General features: G+C 38.3%; 1 protein-coding gene across 1 annotated transcript in view; it reads right to left on the bottom strand.

Moving 5' to 3' along the window:
- The window catches only part of LOC126425048 (UDP-glucosyltransferase 2-like), a 115692-nt gene that overhangs the window by 53208 nt on the left and 44292 nt on the right, over positions 1-18192 (bottom strand). Inside the window, exon 4 of the mRNA XM_050087957.1 lies at positions 17334-17553. Within this exon, the coding sequence (XP_049943914.1) occupies positions 17334-17553 (220 nt within the window). The remainder of the gene's footprint in view (positions 1-17333; positions 17554-18192) is intronic.

The raw sequence follows: 18192 nt of genomic DNA, 5'->3' as shown, positions 1-18192 counted from the left end.
TATTTGCAATTTTTATACTGTGGGTACAGACTGTCCTTCCTCCTGTTACTGTAACATTTAACTGTGACGAATCAGACGGAGGACCGCAGGAGAAGAGAGACCACATCAAAAGATACTAAAATATTACACTCATTCAAACGCAGTGCTTCTAATTGACACAATGTTGTGTACATAGTTCCGCGTAGTCAGCGCGTACACAACTTTCCCACTAGAGCGCGCCCCGCTAAGCACAACAGTGCAGGTGCAGCGCTCGTCCATCTCCGCTCTACGAGATGGCGCTGCCTTAGAGACGGACCAAATTCTGCTTCCGCCAATCTGCGTATTAATATGTAACACAGCCAATGAGATTGCTGCTAACGTAGAACCTTTTCTCCTCGCGGATCACACTCGCTCAGTGATACCTGAACACGCAAGTTATTATAATGAGTGTACAGACCTCCGATTAGTCAGTCTGCATTTGTCTGCACCAGTCTGTACCAGTCGGCATTAGTCTGTACCAGTCTATAGTCAAGTTTCAGTCTGGGCCTAACAAGATTATCATATTCCTGTACATAGCCATGAAGATAAATGTATAGACACTTTGTTAAGTATCAGAGATATGTGAGAATAAGATTAACATACCAAGACCAAAGGAACTTCAGATTGTCAATTGTAAATAGCATTCAGAATTGAGTTATGTAAGGTTTGTGCTTGTTACTATTTTAATAAATGTGTGTGAAAATTAATCAAGTTCTGTTTAAAGTTGGTCACCGTCAATCTGCTACTCTAAGTGTGCAAGTGGCATTCCTATCATCTGACCAAAGGCAGAAGATAAACACGCCATGATAAGACCACGAGACATATTGCTGACACTCGCCTACTTCGTTAGAGCGACAAGTCAGTACGCACACCACACACAACAAATCTTCCGAGCTCTAGATCTGATGTGATACCTGGTCCGGATCAGACAAGAAACACTTTTATATTAAGTTCACTGGTAGGTTAGTATGTACAGCACATTAAGAGCTTCGAGGATTTCTCACATCGGTTAGAGCGATTGTGCTTGATTGATTCTGATATTTTATTAAGTACAGGCGTGGTCCCTCTCTTCTCTCGAGTTCCTTTGCCTCCCTTTGCAGTTGGGGCATCTCATACATTGGTCAGACCACCATGATCATGGGAGTCACAGCATCCGTATTCTGATACTGCAGAACGTTGCCTTAGTACCGGTCATCTTACGGATTGTAACAAGACAGAGATTCTTGCTTGCACTTCTAACGTATTACGAGTTGTCATCTTGTATTGAAAGCGTATTGGAGCTGGCAGGAGAGCATATTTTCGTTCTCACGCTCCACAACTGATGCGATGCTGGCTACTGGCCTGAGCCAACCGTGTACTTTACTAATGCTGTGTGCAATACTAGGGGCGTTTGAAAAGTTCGTGCAGAGTCCGAGAGATGGCACCACCGGCGCGTATCGAGGTCATGTTTAGTTAGTAGCATCGTTGCAAAGAACGCACACCAAGTTTCAGCCATATTGGTCGATTTCTTTGTGTTTGGCATTCGTGTGAATCAAGGAAGTCGAGTGATTGTCAAAAAAAAGACGAAAAAGAATTTCGTGCATTGATTAAACATTACTTTATGAAAAGCAAAACCCCTCAGGAGACTAAAGAGAAGCTTGATAAAAATTACGGTGACTCTGCTCCTTAGATTAGAGCAGTTTATCAGTGGTTTCAAAATTTTCGGAGTGGCCACATGGGCTCAAGTGATGCTAAACGTTCTCGACGCCCTGTGGACGTTACGACTCTAGAAACCATTGATAAAATCCACGATATGGTGATGGATGACAGAAGAGTTAAGATGCTGTGAGGTTGCTATTGCTATGGACATCTCGAATGAACGGGTACATAATATTTTGCATAAAAATTTGGACGTGAGAAAGCTATCCGCAAGATGGGTTCCGTGATTGCTCATGCTTGACCAAAAACGGAATCGAGTGAAATGTTGCAAGGATGGTTTGCAGCTGTTCAGGAAGAATCCGCAGGACTTTAAGCGTCGTTTCGTCACTGTGGATGAAACATGACTAAATTACTATACTCCTGAGACCAAACAACAATCTAAACAATGTGTTACCAAGGGAGAATCTGCACCAAAAAAGGCGAAGACCAGTCTTTCGGCCGGAAAGGTTATGGCGACTGTCTTTTGGGATTCGCAAGGGATAATCATCATCGACTATCTGGAAAAGGGCAAGACTATTACAGGTGCATATTATTCATTGTTACTGGACCGTTTGAAAACCGAGCTGCAAGAAAACCGCGATTGGACTTGAAACACGTATGTAACATAGCAGCGATGGCGAGGCATTGTAGCATCTGTGACCAGAGAGTATGCGCTTGACCGCGCGAGTGTTGCGAGCGGTTCTCAGTCTGTCGGTCAGTCGTTGCGAGTCTGTAGCTCTGTCTAGTTGGGTACAGTACTCTGTCAGTAGTCGTCGCGTGCTGTACGCTAGTAGTCGTCATGCAGAGCAGTCGGTCAGTGGTAGCAGCCCAGTGGGGTTGCGTGATGTGGTCTGGCGACAACACTGGTCAAGATGCTGAATGAGGTATACTGTTAATTAAGATAATCATCGGATAATGTAAAGTTTAACTATTGTAACTAATTTTCAACAAGTGCCCCCAATAATAACTTTGATTTCAAAAGCAATTTTACATAAAATTTTCATTTGATTGAAGTAACTATTTCGTTCCACTTCCCTTAAACAAAAGTTTCAGTTTTCAATTAGATTACAAAAAAAAAAGGGAATATTATTATTTGCAATGCAGTTCCTCCAAGCGGTGCGCAACAACAAGAGCAGAAATTTAACTAGGTGTTGCAATGAGGTAAGAATTTAATTTTGATTTTTTTGCACAGGGCCAAAGACCGATATTTCGGTTTAATTGAATCATTATTATCACTGAGATTTTCTTATCACTGAATGGACCTTAATTTTTTATGAAGAACTTATACTTGAGTCAGATTGCGATTCTCACTTTTATTGTCATTAAATTTAATTGTAGGGAGGTTACGTTTGGCTCCTATTCATTTATTATTTCTGTCTTTAAAATTTCAGTGGAGAGGTTACACTTAGCGCAATGTCCATTAGCATTCATAAATAATATTGTCATACATTATAAATTACGGTGGGGAGGTTACACTTGGCGACACCAAGTCCAGGATCGTATTTCGTTGAGAGTCTTTTGAACAACAGTCAAATATCTGCTCTTATTTGCTTAGATATAATTAGGATTTGGCGCAACGCTTTTATTAATCTTGTGACTTTCTTTCTACAGGTCAACGGCAATTCGTTGCTCTATTGTATTTGTGTGTTGTTTTTGCATTTGTGCTTATTGTTTTGTGAATATTTGTGACTGTTGTAAAAATGCCGCGAAAGACTATGAATAGTGTATCGCGAGGTATTGTGAATGAATTTACCGACTTAAACAACGTGACTGATAATAATTTTGACACGCAGAGTAATGATGACAATCCTGCGTCCACTAACAATCAGTGCATTCCAACCACTAATGATGACTTTCACCTTTTTGATGAACAAACGAACTCAATTGTCTCGTCTGCTAACTTGACGACAATTGATGACGCGGAGCGGTCTATAGTAATGAGCGCTGCCGAGCTTAACACACCCGATTTAGAAAATCCAAGTAATGTACAGACAAATTTGTCTAATGAAAATGAACAGGATACACAAAATATGACGGATCCATTTAATTCCGAAATAATGTGTGACAGTGTACATCCGACTGACAAACCTTTTGGTAAATCTCAGAATAACCAAATGGTTACAGTAAGCGAGACAATTCCAGATCCACCACTAAACAGTACAGATAGTATATACGTTAATTTTGACTTGGTACGAATTATGGCAAGATTGCTACAACAACAGAGTGAAGAACTCAAACAACAATTTAGTGAACAGGTCAGACAACAGAGTGAAGATTTTAAACAACTTAGGGAACAGTACAAACAGCGGAATGAAATGATGAATAATTATTTCAAACAACTAAATGAAAGTGTCGACAACCATTACAAACAACTTAGCGAAACAATTAATGAAAGTTTCAAACTGACGAACGAAAAACAAGACAACCTTAACGAACGGAGCAGACAAGTTAGTGAAGAGAATACAGCTATTACCGTGCAATGCCAGGACATTAAAGAACAATTACGTGAGGAAACTGAGGCTTGTGCTAAAAACAGTAATAAAGAAGTTGGCACTGTTGCACAAGAATTAAATAGCACACGTGTAGGCACAACAGAATCACATAAAGACGAAGTTAATGCAGTCACTGAACAATGTTCAGCAAACGCAACAGTGATACACGAAGTTAATGCAGTCACTGAAGAATGCCCTAAAAACGAAGTACAGATTCGCGACGAAATTAATTTAGAGTCAGTGGAAGTTTCACACACTCCGAATACGGAAGATGACGAAAAATTTGCACGACAGATCAACCAAATTGACGAAAGTGTTACAGTAACAGAGTTGAAAACTATTTCAGTCACCAATACGTCACAGAATCCGCCACTTTGCGAGCATTTGTCAGAGTCACGCAGCGCGTATCATGTGAGCAATTTACAGAGACTACGAGACGTAAAATCCGAAAAGCCACGCGACTTAAAATCTGAAAAGCTACGTAACTTGAAGTACGAAATGACACAGACGAACAGATTCACATACAAACCTGAACGTGTTCTCAAATTCGGTGACGAGAACATAGATTATGAGCAATTTTTATCCGCAAGAAAATGTAAAGAATTTAATAATGACAGAACACAGGTACACGCTTTGAGCTGTATACGACAATTTGTTTTTATGCTTTCACCGCTATTGCCTGTAATGCAGAAGCTAGCTTTAAACCAGATGCGACAATTTATTTTTGTATTTACAACAGCATTGCCTGTAATGAAGAAATTTGAATTAGCACGGATACAACAATTTGCCTTTGAAATTTTACCGCTATTGCCTGTAACACAAAAGCTAAAATTTATTTGCAGTGCGTAATTGACCTCAGGGGATTCATTACGCTTTAATGAATATGTGCCGTAGCGAGCATAGGGCCCCGAGCTGTAGTAGTGCTGTTTCATCTTTAGTTTTCTGCACTGCTGCCTTCTCTTCTACTATCCTTTATATCTATCAAAACTGCTCTTTAACTATTGCTCTATCTAGGATTAAGAATATGTAAAGAAAACCCGATGTGACAAACTTTTACCGACTGTGACAATTTTCATTAGGCACTCCAGAATCAGCGTAATTTTAATAACAGATAAAATCGTAATCATCAGTATGTATAAAATTTTGAGCAGTCGGAACCACATTTTTGTAACAATAGATGTTTTTCACCACAATAGCATGAAAGTCAACCGCTTAGCATACTTAACCAACAATGCAGTCTACAAGGTCAACCAGGCTTTAATGTTTCGCCGCGTGCATGTATAGTCCCTGATACAACAAATAGTAACGTACGTCAGCAAGGAAACAACTACGTACAAAGAAGACAGTATTTCAATTCCTATCGCAATACACCGTATAGGAATGACTATTATGACAGACGTAAAAATAATGAGCACAATTATCAGCGTACATCTAACAACAGTCGGTCATACCAACAGCAGAATTATCCGCAAGAACCTATTCTCATGAACGAACCCGACAGTAGGTACCATCCAGAGCGTAACACGTCTGGAAGAAGTAATAGGACAGTTCAAATAGTAGAAATGCCACAGAATCCTCCTAATAACAATAGCACGTCAGATAGAATCTGACTAAATACTGCACAGGACGCATCTTCTAATAACACAAGCACTACCTTTGACACGCAAAATGTTGTTCACGAAAATGTAATTACTTTTGACGATATCAGAGACACTCTCTTGCAGGAAAGACCAGTTATTCAGAAAACCATTTCACATCCTGTTATCGAAATTAAAATTGGTTCATCGAAATTCTCAGCAGTAATCGATTCCGGCTCACCTATATCAGTAATAAATGAGGAGACTTTTAACGAGTGCAACAAAGAGAATACGTATCCGACATTACCATTAGGCAAAACAAAAGTGAAAGGAGCAGTACCGAGTAAAGGTGTAGACGTTAAATTACAGACGCATTTATCATTTTGTATTGGAGGTCATACTTTCCACTCAAATTTTTGGATTGTTCCTTTATTGACAACAGACGTAATTTTAGGTACGAATTTTCTGGTACAACACGACGCAGTCATTGATTTTCAAAATTCTTATTTAATGTTAAAGGATGAAAATATACAATTTGCTATAGAATTTCAGCACTCACTATCTGCGGAAGAGCAAACAATTAATCGCACAGAGGTCATTTCCGCGTCACATAACATAGACTGTAATCCCACATTGTTCACGGATACGTACGTACACAATTATAATACTCCAGACGAAGTTGACTACGACGTAATGCAAATGATTTCCGATAAAGTTAGACAAAGCAGTGCAACTACAGACGACGAACGAACGCAGTTACACAAAATTCTTTTACAGCAAGCTCCAGTTTTTGACAATGTTCCTGGTACTATGTCCGGATTTATGTATGAATTTCAAGTGAAACAGCACGATACATTTAAAGCAAAGCATTATCCTATTCCATATATCCACAGAGAACAGGTTAAAAAAGAATTGCAGGATATGCTCGACCAAGGAATTATAGAACCAGCAGTTAGTCCGTACATAAACCCGCTGCATATTGTTAAGAAAAAAGATGGCTCACTTCGCCTCGTACTTGATTCACGTCACATTAATGACATTATTATTAACGAAACAGATCGACCACAGACATTAGAGGAACTTTTACAGAAATTTCATGGTACAGCTATTTATTCTACACTAGATTTGAAATCGGGATTTTGGCAAATTCAACTTCATCCGAATTGTAGAAAATATACAGCTTTTCTCTGTTTCGGCGACTGTTATCAATTTTGCAAATTACCAATCGGTTTAACTATTTCTTCTGCAGCTTTTATTCGCGGTTTGAACACAATACTTCCGACAGAACTTAAAGACAGAATTACGACGTATGTAGACGACATTCTTATCGCAGAAGCTAACTGGTCTGAACACAATCTGATTCTCGAACAACTGTTACAAACCTTCCATGCACAAGGACTTACAGTTAACCTCAGTAAATCGCACTTTGGTAAAACTTCTATAAAATTTCTTGGACACGTGATTTCAGCAGAAGGCATTGCACCTGATCCGGAAAAACTTCAGGCTCTACGTGACATTACTGTTCCTACGACTAAGAAACAACTACGCAGTTTTTTGGGCTTAATTAACTTTTTTCGTAAATTTATTCATTATTCCGCTTTAGACACGCCTAGACTATGCCAATTAACAGGTAAAAACACTATTTGGTCTTGGGATAAGCAAGCACATTCTGAATTCATGAACCTGAAACATGCTCTGTTGAATGCTCCACTTTTATCGCACCCCGATCTTACTAGAAATTTTTCCATTGCCACCGACAGTTCTAACACCGCTTTAGGCGTACATATTTTCCAGGAAATTGAAGAAGATGGTTCAACAGTTATTAAAAACATCGCATTTGCAAGTCGCATTTTGTCACCTGCTGAACGAAATTATTCCGTTACAGAATTGGAAACATTATGTGTTGTATGGGCTTTTACGAGATTTAGGCATTTTCTTTACGGCAGACATACCACCGTCTACACAGACCATAGAGCGATACAATTTTTACTTTCGGCTAAATTTACTAACGACAGGTTAAGTAGATGGAAACTATATTTACAACAATTTAATTTTACGATTGTCCACATTCCCGGCACACAAAATGTTATAGCAGACGCACTATCGCGTTCTCTCGGCAACAATCAGCAAGACGTAGCAACCAACTTCTGCAAAACAAATTTCAGTGTCATGTACATTCAGCAAGTTGCATTTGAAAACTTTATTTCATCGTCATTACAGGACATAGCACAAGAGCAAAATAAAGACAATGTGTGGAAAGAAATTAAACACGTTTGGCAAGATAGGAAAATGTTACGATTAGGAACCACTACACTGTACGCAATGACATTCTGTTTCGCCGCTCTCATCCTGACAGCAACAATTGGTTATTATGCATTCCTGACGAACTGGTTAACAAATTAATTTGGTACACTCATTTAAGTTACGCACATTACGGAGCACGAAAATGTTTTCTTATACTGAGACAGAACTCTTATTTTACTAACATGGAGAAACGTATACGACGAGTTTTAGCGTCTTGTAAAATTTGCCAGAAAGCTAAATCAGACACCACTTCACATATTCCTCCATTATATCCCATTATACCTGTTAAATTAAGACACATGGCCGCAGTAGATATTTTTGGTCCGATTCCGAGAACTAACAGAGGTTTTTGCTACATCTTTGTCGCTGTTGAACTCACTTCAAAATTTGTTACTTTCACTCCGTTACGTAAAGCTACTGCTAAAACTGTTTCGAAAGCATTTGTAAAACATTTTCTATTCCATGTAGGGCATGTGATGAAAGCAATTTCTGACAATGGATCACAATTTCGTAGTAGCGTATGGACACGCATGTTACGAGCCAGAAACATTTCTCCGATTTATATATCCAAGTACCACGCTTCTTCGAACCCCTGTGAAAGATTAATGAAAGAAATTGGTAAACTGTGTAGAGTATACTGCCACAGAAGACATATTGATTGGGATACACACATACTCTCATTCCAAGATGTAATTAATTCCATTCCAAATGAATCCACTATGTTATCTCCGTCTATTATACTGAAAAACGTTGAACCACCAAACAAAATTAAAGAATTAGTAAACTTCCCTAAATGTCGTCGACTAAGACACCACGAAATAATTGACATTGCGCTGAACAACATCAAACGTGCCGCAGAGCGCCGGAGAAGACGGCAAAAACAGGTTTGTAGACGCCGAGACTTTCACGTTGGACAGAAAATATTAGTACGTACACACTATTTATCCAACAAATTAAAAGGTAAGTGCAGTAAATTTGAACTTCTATACGCAGGTCCATATCGGATTCGCAGCATCCCTCACCCCAATGTTGTACACGTCGAAACTTTGAGAACTAGAAAATCGAAAGGCAACCACCATATCTCAAACATTAAACCGTTTATTGAATGAAGACACTTTATGATTCAACACACTATGATGTCATTTATTAATGCAATTATTTCACTTGACTAATTACTGATGATTATCGCATTTTTCTTGGCAAGTGCCCGGCAAGGTAAGGTTAGCAGGTCGCTTTTCTTGTCGTTACACATCAGACCGTGCACATTTTCCACTTTTTTTGTGTATATGATTGTACTCCAGTTTTGTTTGTATGCACTGTGAAATAGTTAAGATATAACACACCTGTTGACTTTGACATTTTTTGCCTTATGACATCTCAACATCGTGACTGTTTTACATTTTTTCTGCTGCATTGTGATATTATCTGTACATTTTGCCTCTGAACACTGTCAATGCCTTTGACATATTACGTTTTCTGTCATGTTATGCTGTATGGTTAATTATGTTACCATAAACCAGTCATTATTTAGTGGGTATATGATTTAAATGCAAGACATTAATCTCTGTTCATCAATTTCAGTAAGAAATGGTGCGTGTAAGAAATAAATTCAACAGAAATGGGAATTTCACCTACAGAATAAACGAAAGAAGATGCAATAACTTTATGAGGAAGAGTAAATGGATCAGGATTAACAAGCATTAACAAGAATATACTATACTCATCGTAGAATAGCAGTCTTAACTAATTTTTTCTTTCAGAATACAAGGTGATTGATGCAGGCTGTCAGACTGAACTACACATCTTAGTTTTAGTGATGAAATATGCTAGAGATAAGGAATAGTTGTATAATGAGTAATGAAGTGATTTTTTGCAGATGATAATGAATACTGATGAATAATGATGAAGGATATGGTATTATGAATAATGAAGTTTTTATTTACAGGTGATGATAATAGCGAAGTTATGATAATATGGATAATGAAGTGATTGATAATGAAGTTTTTTCTTTACAGATGAGGATAATGTTGGAGTTTTATATTTATGCTATGTAGTTATTTAAGTATTTGTTGCAGTTTGTTTTGACAGCAGGTGTTATATTGCATAGTAGGATGACGGAAAGTTTTGGAAAGGACAGCTATGGAACACATTTTATACACATTTCACTACTTGTTAATTCGAAGTTCACTACTTTTCAGCATAGTGTGCGTTTATTCTTTCAGGTCAATAATCCATTTTGTACGTTTTCCAGGAGATGCTTGTCATGATACTTACTAAAACTGTTACTTATTATACCTGTTCTAGTACTTGCATTTATTTTTTTTTTACCCATTTGTGTTTACCATTTATAAATGTAATCACATATACTGCCTTGTTACATAACCTTGCTACAGCTGACTCATGACGAATGACGTTACCTATCCTCATTGGCAGCAATAGGTCAAAAGCAAAAAGTCTTATGCCTCAGCAATTAATTATCGATCCCAACACAATGCATTGCTAACAAAAAAAAATGTATTAACAGTCCCAAATAGTGATACCAGTTTGAGAAAATTCTGAATAATACTGATTAGCTCTGAATAGTATGTCACTTGAGTAATGACTTCTTAATGAGACAACAAAAATACACATATATATAAAATAATGCTTAGTAACTGGCTAGTAATTGCCACTGTTATTGTAATGAGACTACTTATAATCCCCATGATTATTAATGCTATGACTATAATTAACTGATTTTTAATAATGACTTTGTAATGATCTGAATAATAATGAATGAGGAACAATGCTTTATACTATTCGATACCTGATGGCCACTGAGTGCCAATAATTAGTGTCACTTAATGAATTGTTATTAATTATGCCATTAATTAGCTCTTGTTTTCAATGTTCATACTTGTAATTGGAAATGAATGTAACTGTTTAATAATGCTTTGTAATTAGGAAAAAACTAATGATTATTACTATTGAAATGACAAATGATTAATTAACTATGCCATACTTTGTAACTGGAAAAGAATGCGATTGTTTCATGATGCTTTGTAATTAGGAGAAGGTTAATGATTAATACAATATTGGAATGACAAATGATTAATTAACTATGCTATGCTTTGTAACTGGAAAAGAATGCGATTATTTAATAATGCTTTGTAACTAGGAAAAGAAGATTACTGATTCTAATTAACTATGCCATACTTTGTAACTGGAAAAGAATGCAATTGTTTCATGATGCTTTGTAATTAGGAGAAGGTTAATGATTATTACTATTGGAATGACAAATGATTAATTAACTATGCTATGCTTTGTAACTGGAAAGGAATGCGATTATTTAATAATGCTTTGTAACTAGGAAAAGAAGATTACTGATTCTATGTAAAACAATTAATGAACATTTTTCTGTAATACTACATACATGGTACAGAAATGTTCAATAACTGGGCTATGAATGCCGCAAACTACTACTGTAATTGACAATATTATGTGACTTAATGTCCTTCACCTCATGAGCTAACTACCCTGAATTACTGCGATGTCCATTTGTCCTGTTTATCATAGTGATCATGGAGCACTATCTTTGGTTTTGCACTAATTCTACGTTGGTGTGCCTTGTAAGAGCGTGGTGTTGACACGACATGCTGTCCACCACCGTGAGCGATGAAGACGTTATTATGGTCCCACTGTTTGGTGTACCTAATGTACTGCCAAAATGAAAACATGAAACATTCATACGACAGTTCAGTGTCTTGGCTACACTGATAAATTATGAGGGGAAAAGAACTTCAAGTTGTGTCACTTGGTGTTGTACTTCTGTGGAAAGATATGGACTTTCAAAACAGCTGTGTGCAATCTAAAGTGCTACAACCATGATGCAATCCTTCCCTTTCCTATCCTAATTCTTGTCACATAGTGAAAATCATTTTTGCTAACATTATTTATGTTCATGGCTATACATTTTTTCAATTCGCTAAAATCCAGTGCGAGTACACTTATGTCACTGGTCGACATGATTTTTTTTGCTATTATGTTTATTTATTGCCAAAATGCTAAAGACATTTTTTTGATTTGTTCTGAAGTACAGTATATGTGCACTTTTGTCTTTTATATTGTATATACATTTTTATTTTCTGAACTACAGTGCATGTGCACTTCTGTTAGGTGTTAATATGTTTTCTACTGAACTTCAGTGCCTGTACACTTTTCTCATTTTTCAATATGATTTCTACTATTCTGTATATTCAATACTTTAATGCGTATGCACTTATGTCATTTGTTACTAATTGTACATACATTTCATCAATTACTGATATGTTCTCAACTGCAGTGCATGTGCACTCATGTCACTTGTCAACATAATATTTTGCCAGTCTGTTTATTTGTTCTGAATATGCTAAAGAATTTTTTTTTCTCTTTTTCAGTGCCTGTGCACATTGTTATCTGTCAAATAATTTGTATATACATTTTTCTGATTTGCTACTATGTTTTGTACTCACATTTTGTCTTTGTCTGATATATTTTGTACTTAGTGCGTGTGCACAACATTTAAATATTCTGTAAGTTGTAGAATTTTGTTAATTAAAGAAAAATTTTGCCGCGCTTGGCAAGTCCAAATGACTCACCATCGCTGCCAAATTTTTGCCCCCCCAGTGGAGGGTTATGAAACACGTATGTAACATAGCAGCGATGGCGAGGCATTGTAGCATCTGTGACCAGAGAGTATGCGCTTGACCGCGCGAGTGTTGCGAGCGGTTCTCAGTCTGTCGGTCAGTCGTTGCGAGTCTGTAGCTCTGTCTAGTTGGGTACAGTACTCTGTCAGTAGTCGTCGCGTGCTGTACGCTAGTAGTCGTCATGCAGAGCAGTCGGTCAGTGGTAGCAGCCCAGTGGGGTTGCGTGATGTGGTCTGGCGACAACACTGGTCAAGATGCTGAATGAGGTATACTGTTAATTAAGATAATCATCGGATAATGTAAAGTTTAACTATTGTAACTAATTTTCAACAAGTGCCCCCAATAATAACTTTGATTTCAAAAGCAATTTTACATAAAATTTTCATTTGATTGAAGTAACTATTTCGTTCCACTTCCCTTAAACAAAAGTTTCAGTTTTCAATTAGATTACAAAAAAAAAGGGAATATTATTATTTGCAATGCAGTTCCTCCAAGCAGTGCGCAACAACAAGAGCAGAAATTTGACTAGGTGTTGCAATGAGGTAAGAATTTAATTTTGATTTTGTTGCACAGGGCCAAAGACCGATATTTCGGTTTAATTGAATCATTATTATCACTGAGATTTTCTTATCACTGAATGGACCTTAATTTTTTATGAAGAACTTATACTTGAGTCAGATTGCGATTCTCACTTTTATTGTCATTAAATTTAATTGTAGGGAGGTTACGTTTGGCTCCTATTCATTTATTATTTCTGTCTTTAAAATTTCAGTGGAGAGGTTACACTTAGCGCAATGTCCATTAGCATTCATAAATAATATTGTCATACATTATAAATTACGGTGGGGAGGTTACAGACTACAAAAAAGTCCTTTTCCATCACGACAATGCACCAGCACACACCTCAGCAGTTGTGGTCGCAAAATTAATGGAAATAGGGTTACAATTAGTTTCACATCCCCCCCCCCCCCCCCTATTCTCCAGACGTGGCTCTCTCGGACTACTATTTGTTCCCCACTTTGAAGAAATGGCATGTGGGACAATTTTATTCAAACGAGGAGGTGATTGCAGCAACTGATAGCTATTTTGCAGACTTAGGCAGTTCATATTATTTGGAAGGGATCAACAAATTATAACAGTTGGACGAAGTGTATAAAAGTATGTCGAGAAATAAAAAAGGTTTGCCCCAAACACTTAAGTAGTTTTTATTTTTGCACGGACTTTTCAAACGCCCCTCGTACGTTACACAAATTATCTATGAATCTGAAGGATTACTATTAAAAACAAATCGCTCTTTTTCATACTTTGTATACAAAATTCTACGAATAACGAGACCATACCGTTCAAATTTTAAATCAATACCTTCGGAGCTATAAATTCTTACGTAAAACACGTAATAACAGTGCTGGCATTATGAAACTGAGTTCGAGAGATGTCAACTGAAAGTACAACCAAGAGGATAGGTTCATAAAATCAAATTTTCTGGAATTTTCCTTAGCTTCATCGCCACAGATTTCTGACGCAATTAAAAGTACTTTGGAAAACTGTTGTTACATCGTGTTTTGCTTGTGTGTTTTGGAGGGACAGGGAGTGAATGGAGTAAGGATATGATATTTTAATAAAATTACATAAATATATGCATGAGGCAATTCTCGTGCAATACGGTAAATTTGGTTCGTATGTCCAAGTGAACTTGATATTGTGGAAGGCAGCCAGGAGGGGCGTTGAGTATTAAATTTTCAACTTATTTTGTAGCAAAGAATCGTATTTTGTTTTCACTAAATTTATTTAATTTCGTAATTATTTGTGATAATCTGATTGGCTGACATTAACAATACCGCGAGTATGGAAGTGCTCGAAATGATCTGACTGGATGTTTCACATACTAGCCAATAGGAACTCAGCATTTCCAGTACGTCTGAGTAGTACGTTGTGCTCCAGATCTGTGAGTCGAGAAGTCCCTCGGGAACGTCTTCTATTAAACACTTATGTTAAACCGAACTGATCAAATTTGTACCAAAATGAAGAAACTCGTGCGTTTGATCCGTTCTCGTGTCGTTTGACGAAAAGAGACTACAGTACTGAGTATTTTGTGATAGTTTGAGCTATGTGAGTGGTTGTTTTTGGAGGTAAAAATGGTTCAAATGGCTGTAAGCACTATGGGACTTACGGTCATCAGTGCCCTAGACTTAGAACTACTGAAACCTAACTAACCTAAGGACATCACGCACATCCACGCCCGAGGCAGCATTCGCACCTGCGACCGTAGCAGCAGCGTGGTTCCGGACTGAACAGCCTAGAAGCGTTCGGCCACAGCGGCCTGTGCTTTTAGGAGATATTCGCGTGTGAACATCTCATGTACATAAATTCCTCGTGCCGTGTTTCTTGCAGCTTACGAGACGCCTTGGCGAACACCTCTGTACAAGAAGCCTAGTGAACGACTGGCTGTGTTAACTCGCAGGTAGTCGTGTGTCAGTGACTGTTTAGGACGTTCAAAATATCGGGTCAGACTAAACATCATCTGGCTGCTTTCAGGTGTGAACTTGTAACAGAGACAGTCAGTGACATTGCATAATTGATGATGAGATACAGACATTTTCCATGGTTTACAGGCAATAAAACAAAGTTAAAGGTAAGCATTGACGTGTGTTCAATCGACTCTTGCAGGAATCCGGAACACTCGATAGTTTAACTAACTTTTAGCTATTGCTCATGGACTGGAGGTATGTGGACTTTCCGTGGTAGGTATTTAGTCGAATTTTCGTCAGCGCTGGTTTTGTCGGCCAAACCAATATCTACCATCGCAAATTGTCAGGAAACTAGAAACCTACCCAGGCAGATGGAGTGATTGTTTAAAAGATTGTGAGAGGCGAACCAGCCTCGCCGCACGCCTACAACTATTGGGATGAAATTATTAAGGAAGCATTTCAGATTGAATTAGCAAGTGTCCTTATAAAAATAGATGGAAGTTTTTGCTTATCTACATCTACATCTACCTGGATACTCTGCAAACCACATTCAAGTGCCTGGCAGAGGGTTCATCGAACCACCTTCACAATTCTCTGTTGTTCCAATCTCGTACAGCGCGGAAAAAACGAACACCTTTATCTTTCCGTACGAGCTCTGATTTCCCTTATTTTATCTTGGTGATCGTTCCTCCGTTTGTAGATCAGTGTCAACAAAATATTTTCGCATTCAGAGGAGAAAGTTGGTGATTGGAATTTCGTGAGAAGATTCCTTCGCAACGAAAAACGCCTTTCTTTTAATGATTTCCAGCCCAAATCCTGTATCATTTCTGTGACACTCTCTCCCATATTTCGCGATAATACTAAACGTGCTTCCTTCCTTTGAACGTTTTCGATGTACTCCGTCAGTCCTATCTGGTAAGGATCCCACACCGCGCAGCAGTATTCTAAAAGAGGACGGATAAGCGTAGTGTAGGCAGTCTCCTTAGTAGGTCTGTTACATTTTCTAAGTGTCCTGCCAATAAAACGCAGTCTTTGGTTAGCCTTTCCCACGACATTTACTATGTGTTACTTCCAATTTAAATTGTTCGTAATTGTAATACCTAGGTATTTAGTTGAATTTACGGCTTTTAGGTTAAACTGATTTATCGTGTTACCGAAGTTTAACGAGTTCCTTCTAGACCTCATGTGGATGACCTCATACTTTTCGTTATTTAGGGTCAACTGCCATTTTTCGGATCATTCAGATATCTTTTCTAAATCGTTTTGCAGTTTGTTTTGGTATTCTGATGATTTTATTAGTCGATAAACGACAGCGTCATCTGCAAACAACCGAAGAAGGCTGCTCAGATTGTCTCCAAAAGCGTTAATATAGATAAGGAACAGCTTAAATCCTCCTTTAAGTCCTGCTCTCCCATTGGTCAAACAAGACCCTGAGGGTCTTCCTGAACTTGGAAAGTCACGAACGTCAAAACGGTCCTCTTTACAAAGAGAAAACTGTTTTATCTCCATTCTGTCTCTACTGTCAAAAAATGGCGCTGAGCACTATGGGACTCAACTGCTGAGGTCATTAGTCCCCTAGAACTTAGAACTAGTTAAACCTAACTAACCTAAGGACATCACAAACATCCATGCCCGAGACAGGATTCGAACCAGCGACCGTAGCGGTCTTGCGGTTCCAGACTGCAGCGCCTTTAACCGCACGGCCACTTCGGCCGGCTCTCTACTGTCATTATCCGCATATACGGCGCAAATGTTCCTAGTTGCCTCCGCTGCTGTCATCTCTCTACTGAACTCACACAAAAGAACATGTCGGAATTGTTCCAGATTTTCCACTTGGCACTCGGTCTTCTAGCGTCCACAATTCCACTCACTATCTTCAAATAACAAAAGGACTAAACCTAAACTGAAATAGCAGCAGTGAAATGGCAGTCGATACATAAACCCATAGAAAGTGGAATATCAACATGCAATAGAAAAACGCAATGAACTTATGCACAAAAATAATACTTGAACATTGCACTATACCGTAGTACAGAGTTATAGATTTATATGCGATGTTTGAAGAAATTGCAGACAGAAGTGACACCATGGCAGGATCTTCGTATGAGGTGGTATATCTTTTGAGACCGATACCTGGGGTCGTTGAGAACTTTGTTGAGCGCATCCAAGACGGACTCCTTGGTCAATCTCAGTGTGTCCAGTTCGACAGCTGTACCCCTGGCCACGTTTCTGCGCAGGTTGGGGTACTGGTCCGCCATGAATGGGACACCAACTATGGGTACGCCATGGTACACCGCCTCCATGGTACTCAGCATCCCCCCATGGCTTATGAACACCTTCACATTGGGGTGCGCTGAAAATGAGAAACAGTTTCACATTGGCATACATCGGGACATATTCCAGTGGAACGACTGAGATGGCTGGAAAGGATGCCACAAAAGCAGTTCAAATACACTGACAAAACAAATCGCAACACCAAAAACATAGTTAATGTAATGAAATTCCTGGAATACATTCGTCTAGGAAACATAAGTGAGTAGCATGTTCATATAAGCGTGAGATAAACCATTGAGAAAGTGAAATACTGGTACATTAATATCCGGCGTAATGAGTGATGTCAGCAAGGGATCTCAGATCGATTCTATATTCCTAGATTTTCAGAACGCTTTTGATACTGTTCCTCATAAGCGACTATTGATCAAATTGCGTGCATATGGAGTATCGTCTCAGTTGTGTGACTGGATTCGTGATTTCCTCTCAGAGAGGTCACAGTTCGTAGTGATAGAGAGTAAATCATCGAATAGAACAGAAGTGATATCTGGCGTTCCTCAAGGTAGTGTCACCGGCCCTCTGTTGTTCCTGATTTACATAAATGATCTAGGTGATAATCTGAGCTGCCCCCTTAGATTGTTTGCAAATGACGCTGTAATTGACCGTCTAGTAAAATCATAAGACGATCAATTCCAATTACAAAATGATCTAGAGAGTATTT

The sequence above is a fragment of the Schistocerca serialis genome, chromosome 10 (genome assembly GCF_023864345.2).
Source record: "Schistocerca serialis cubense isolate TAMUIC-IGC-003099 chromosome 10, iqSchSeri2.2, whole genome shotgun sequence".
Lineage (NCBI taxonomy): Eukaryota > Metazoa > Arthropoda > Insecta > Orthoptera > Acrididae > Schistocerca > Schistocerca serialis.
The sequence above is the reverse complement of the archived record's forward strand: the minus strand, read 5'-3'. Positions and strand labels throughout refer to the sequence as shown.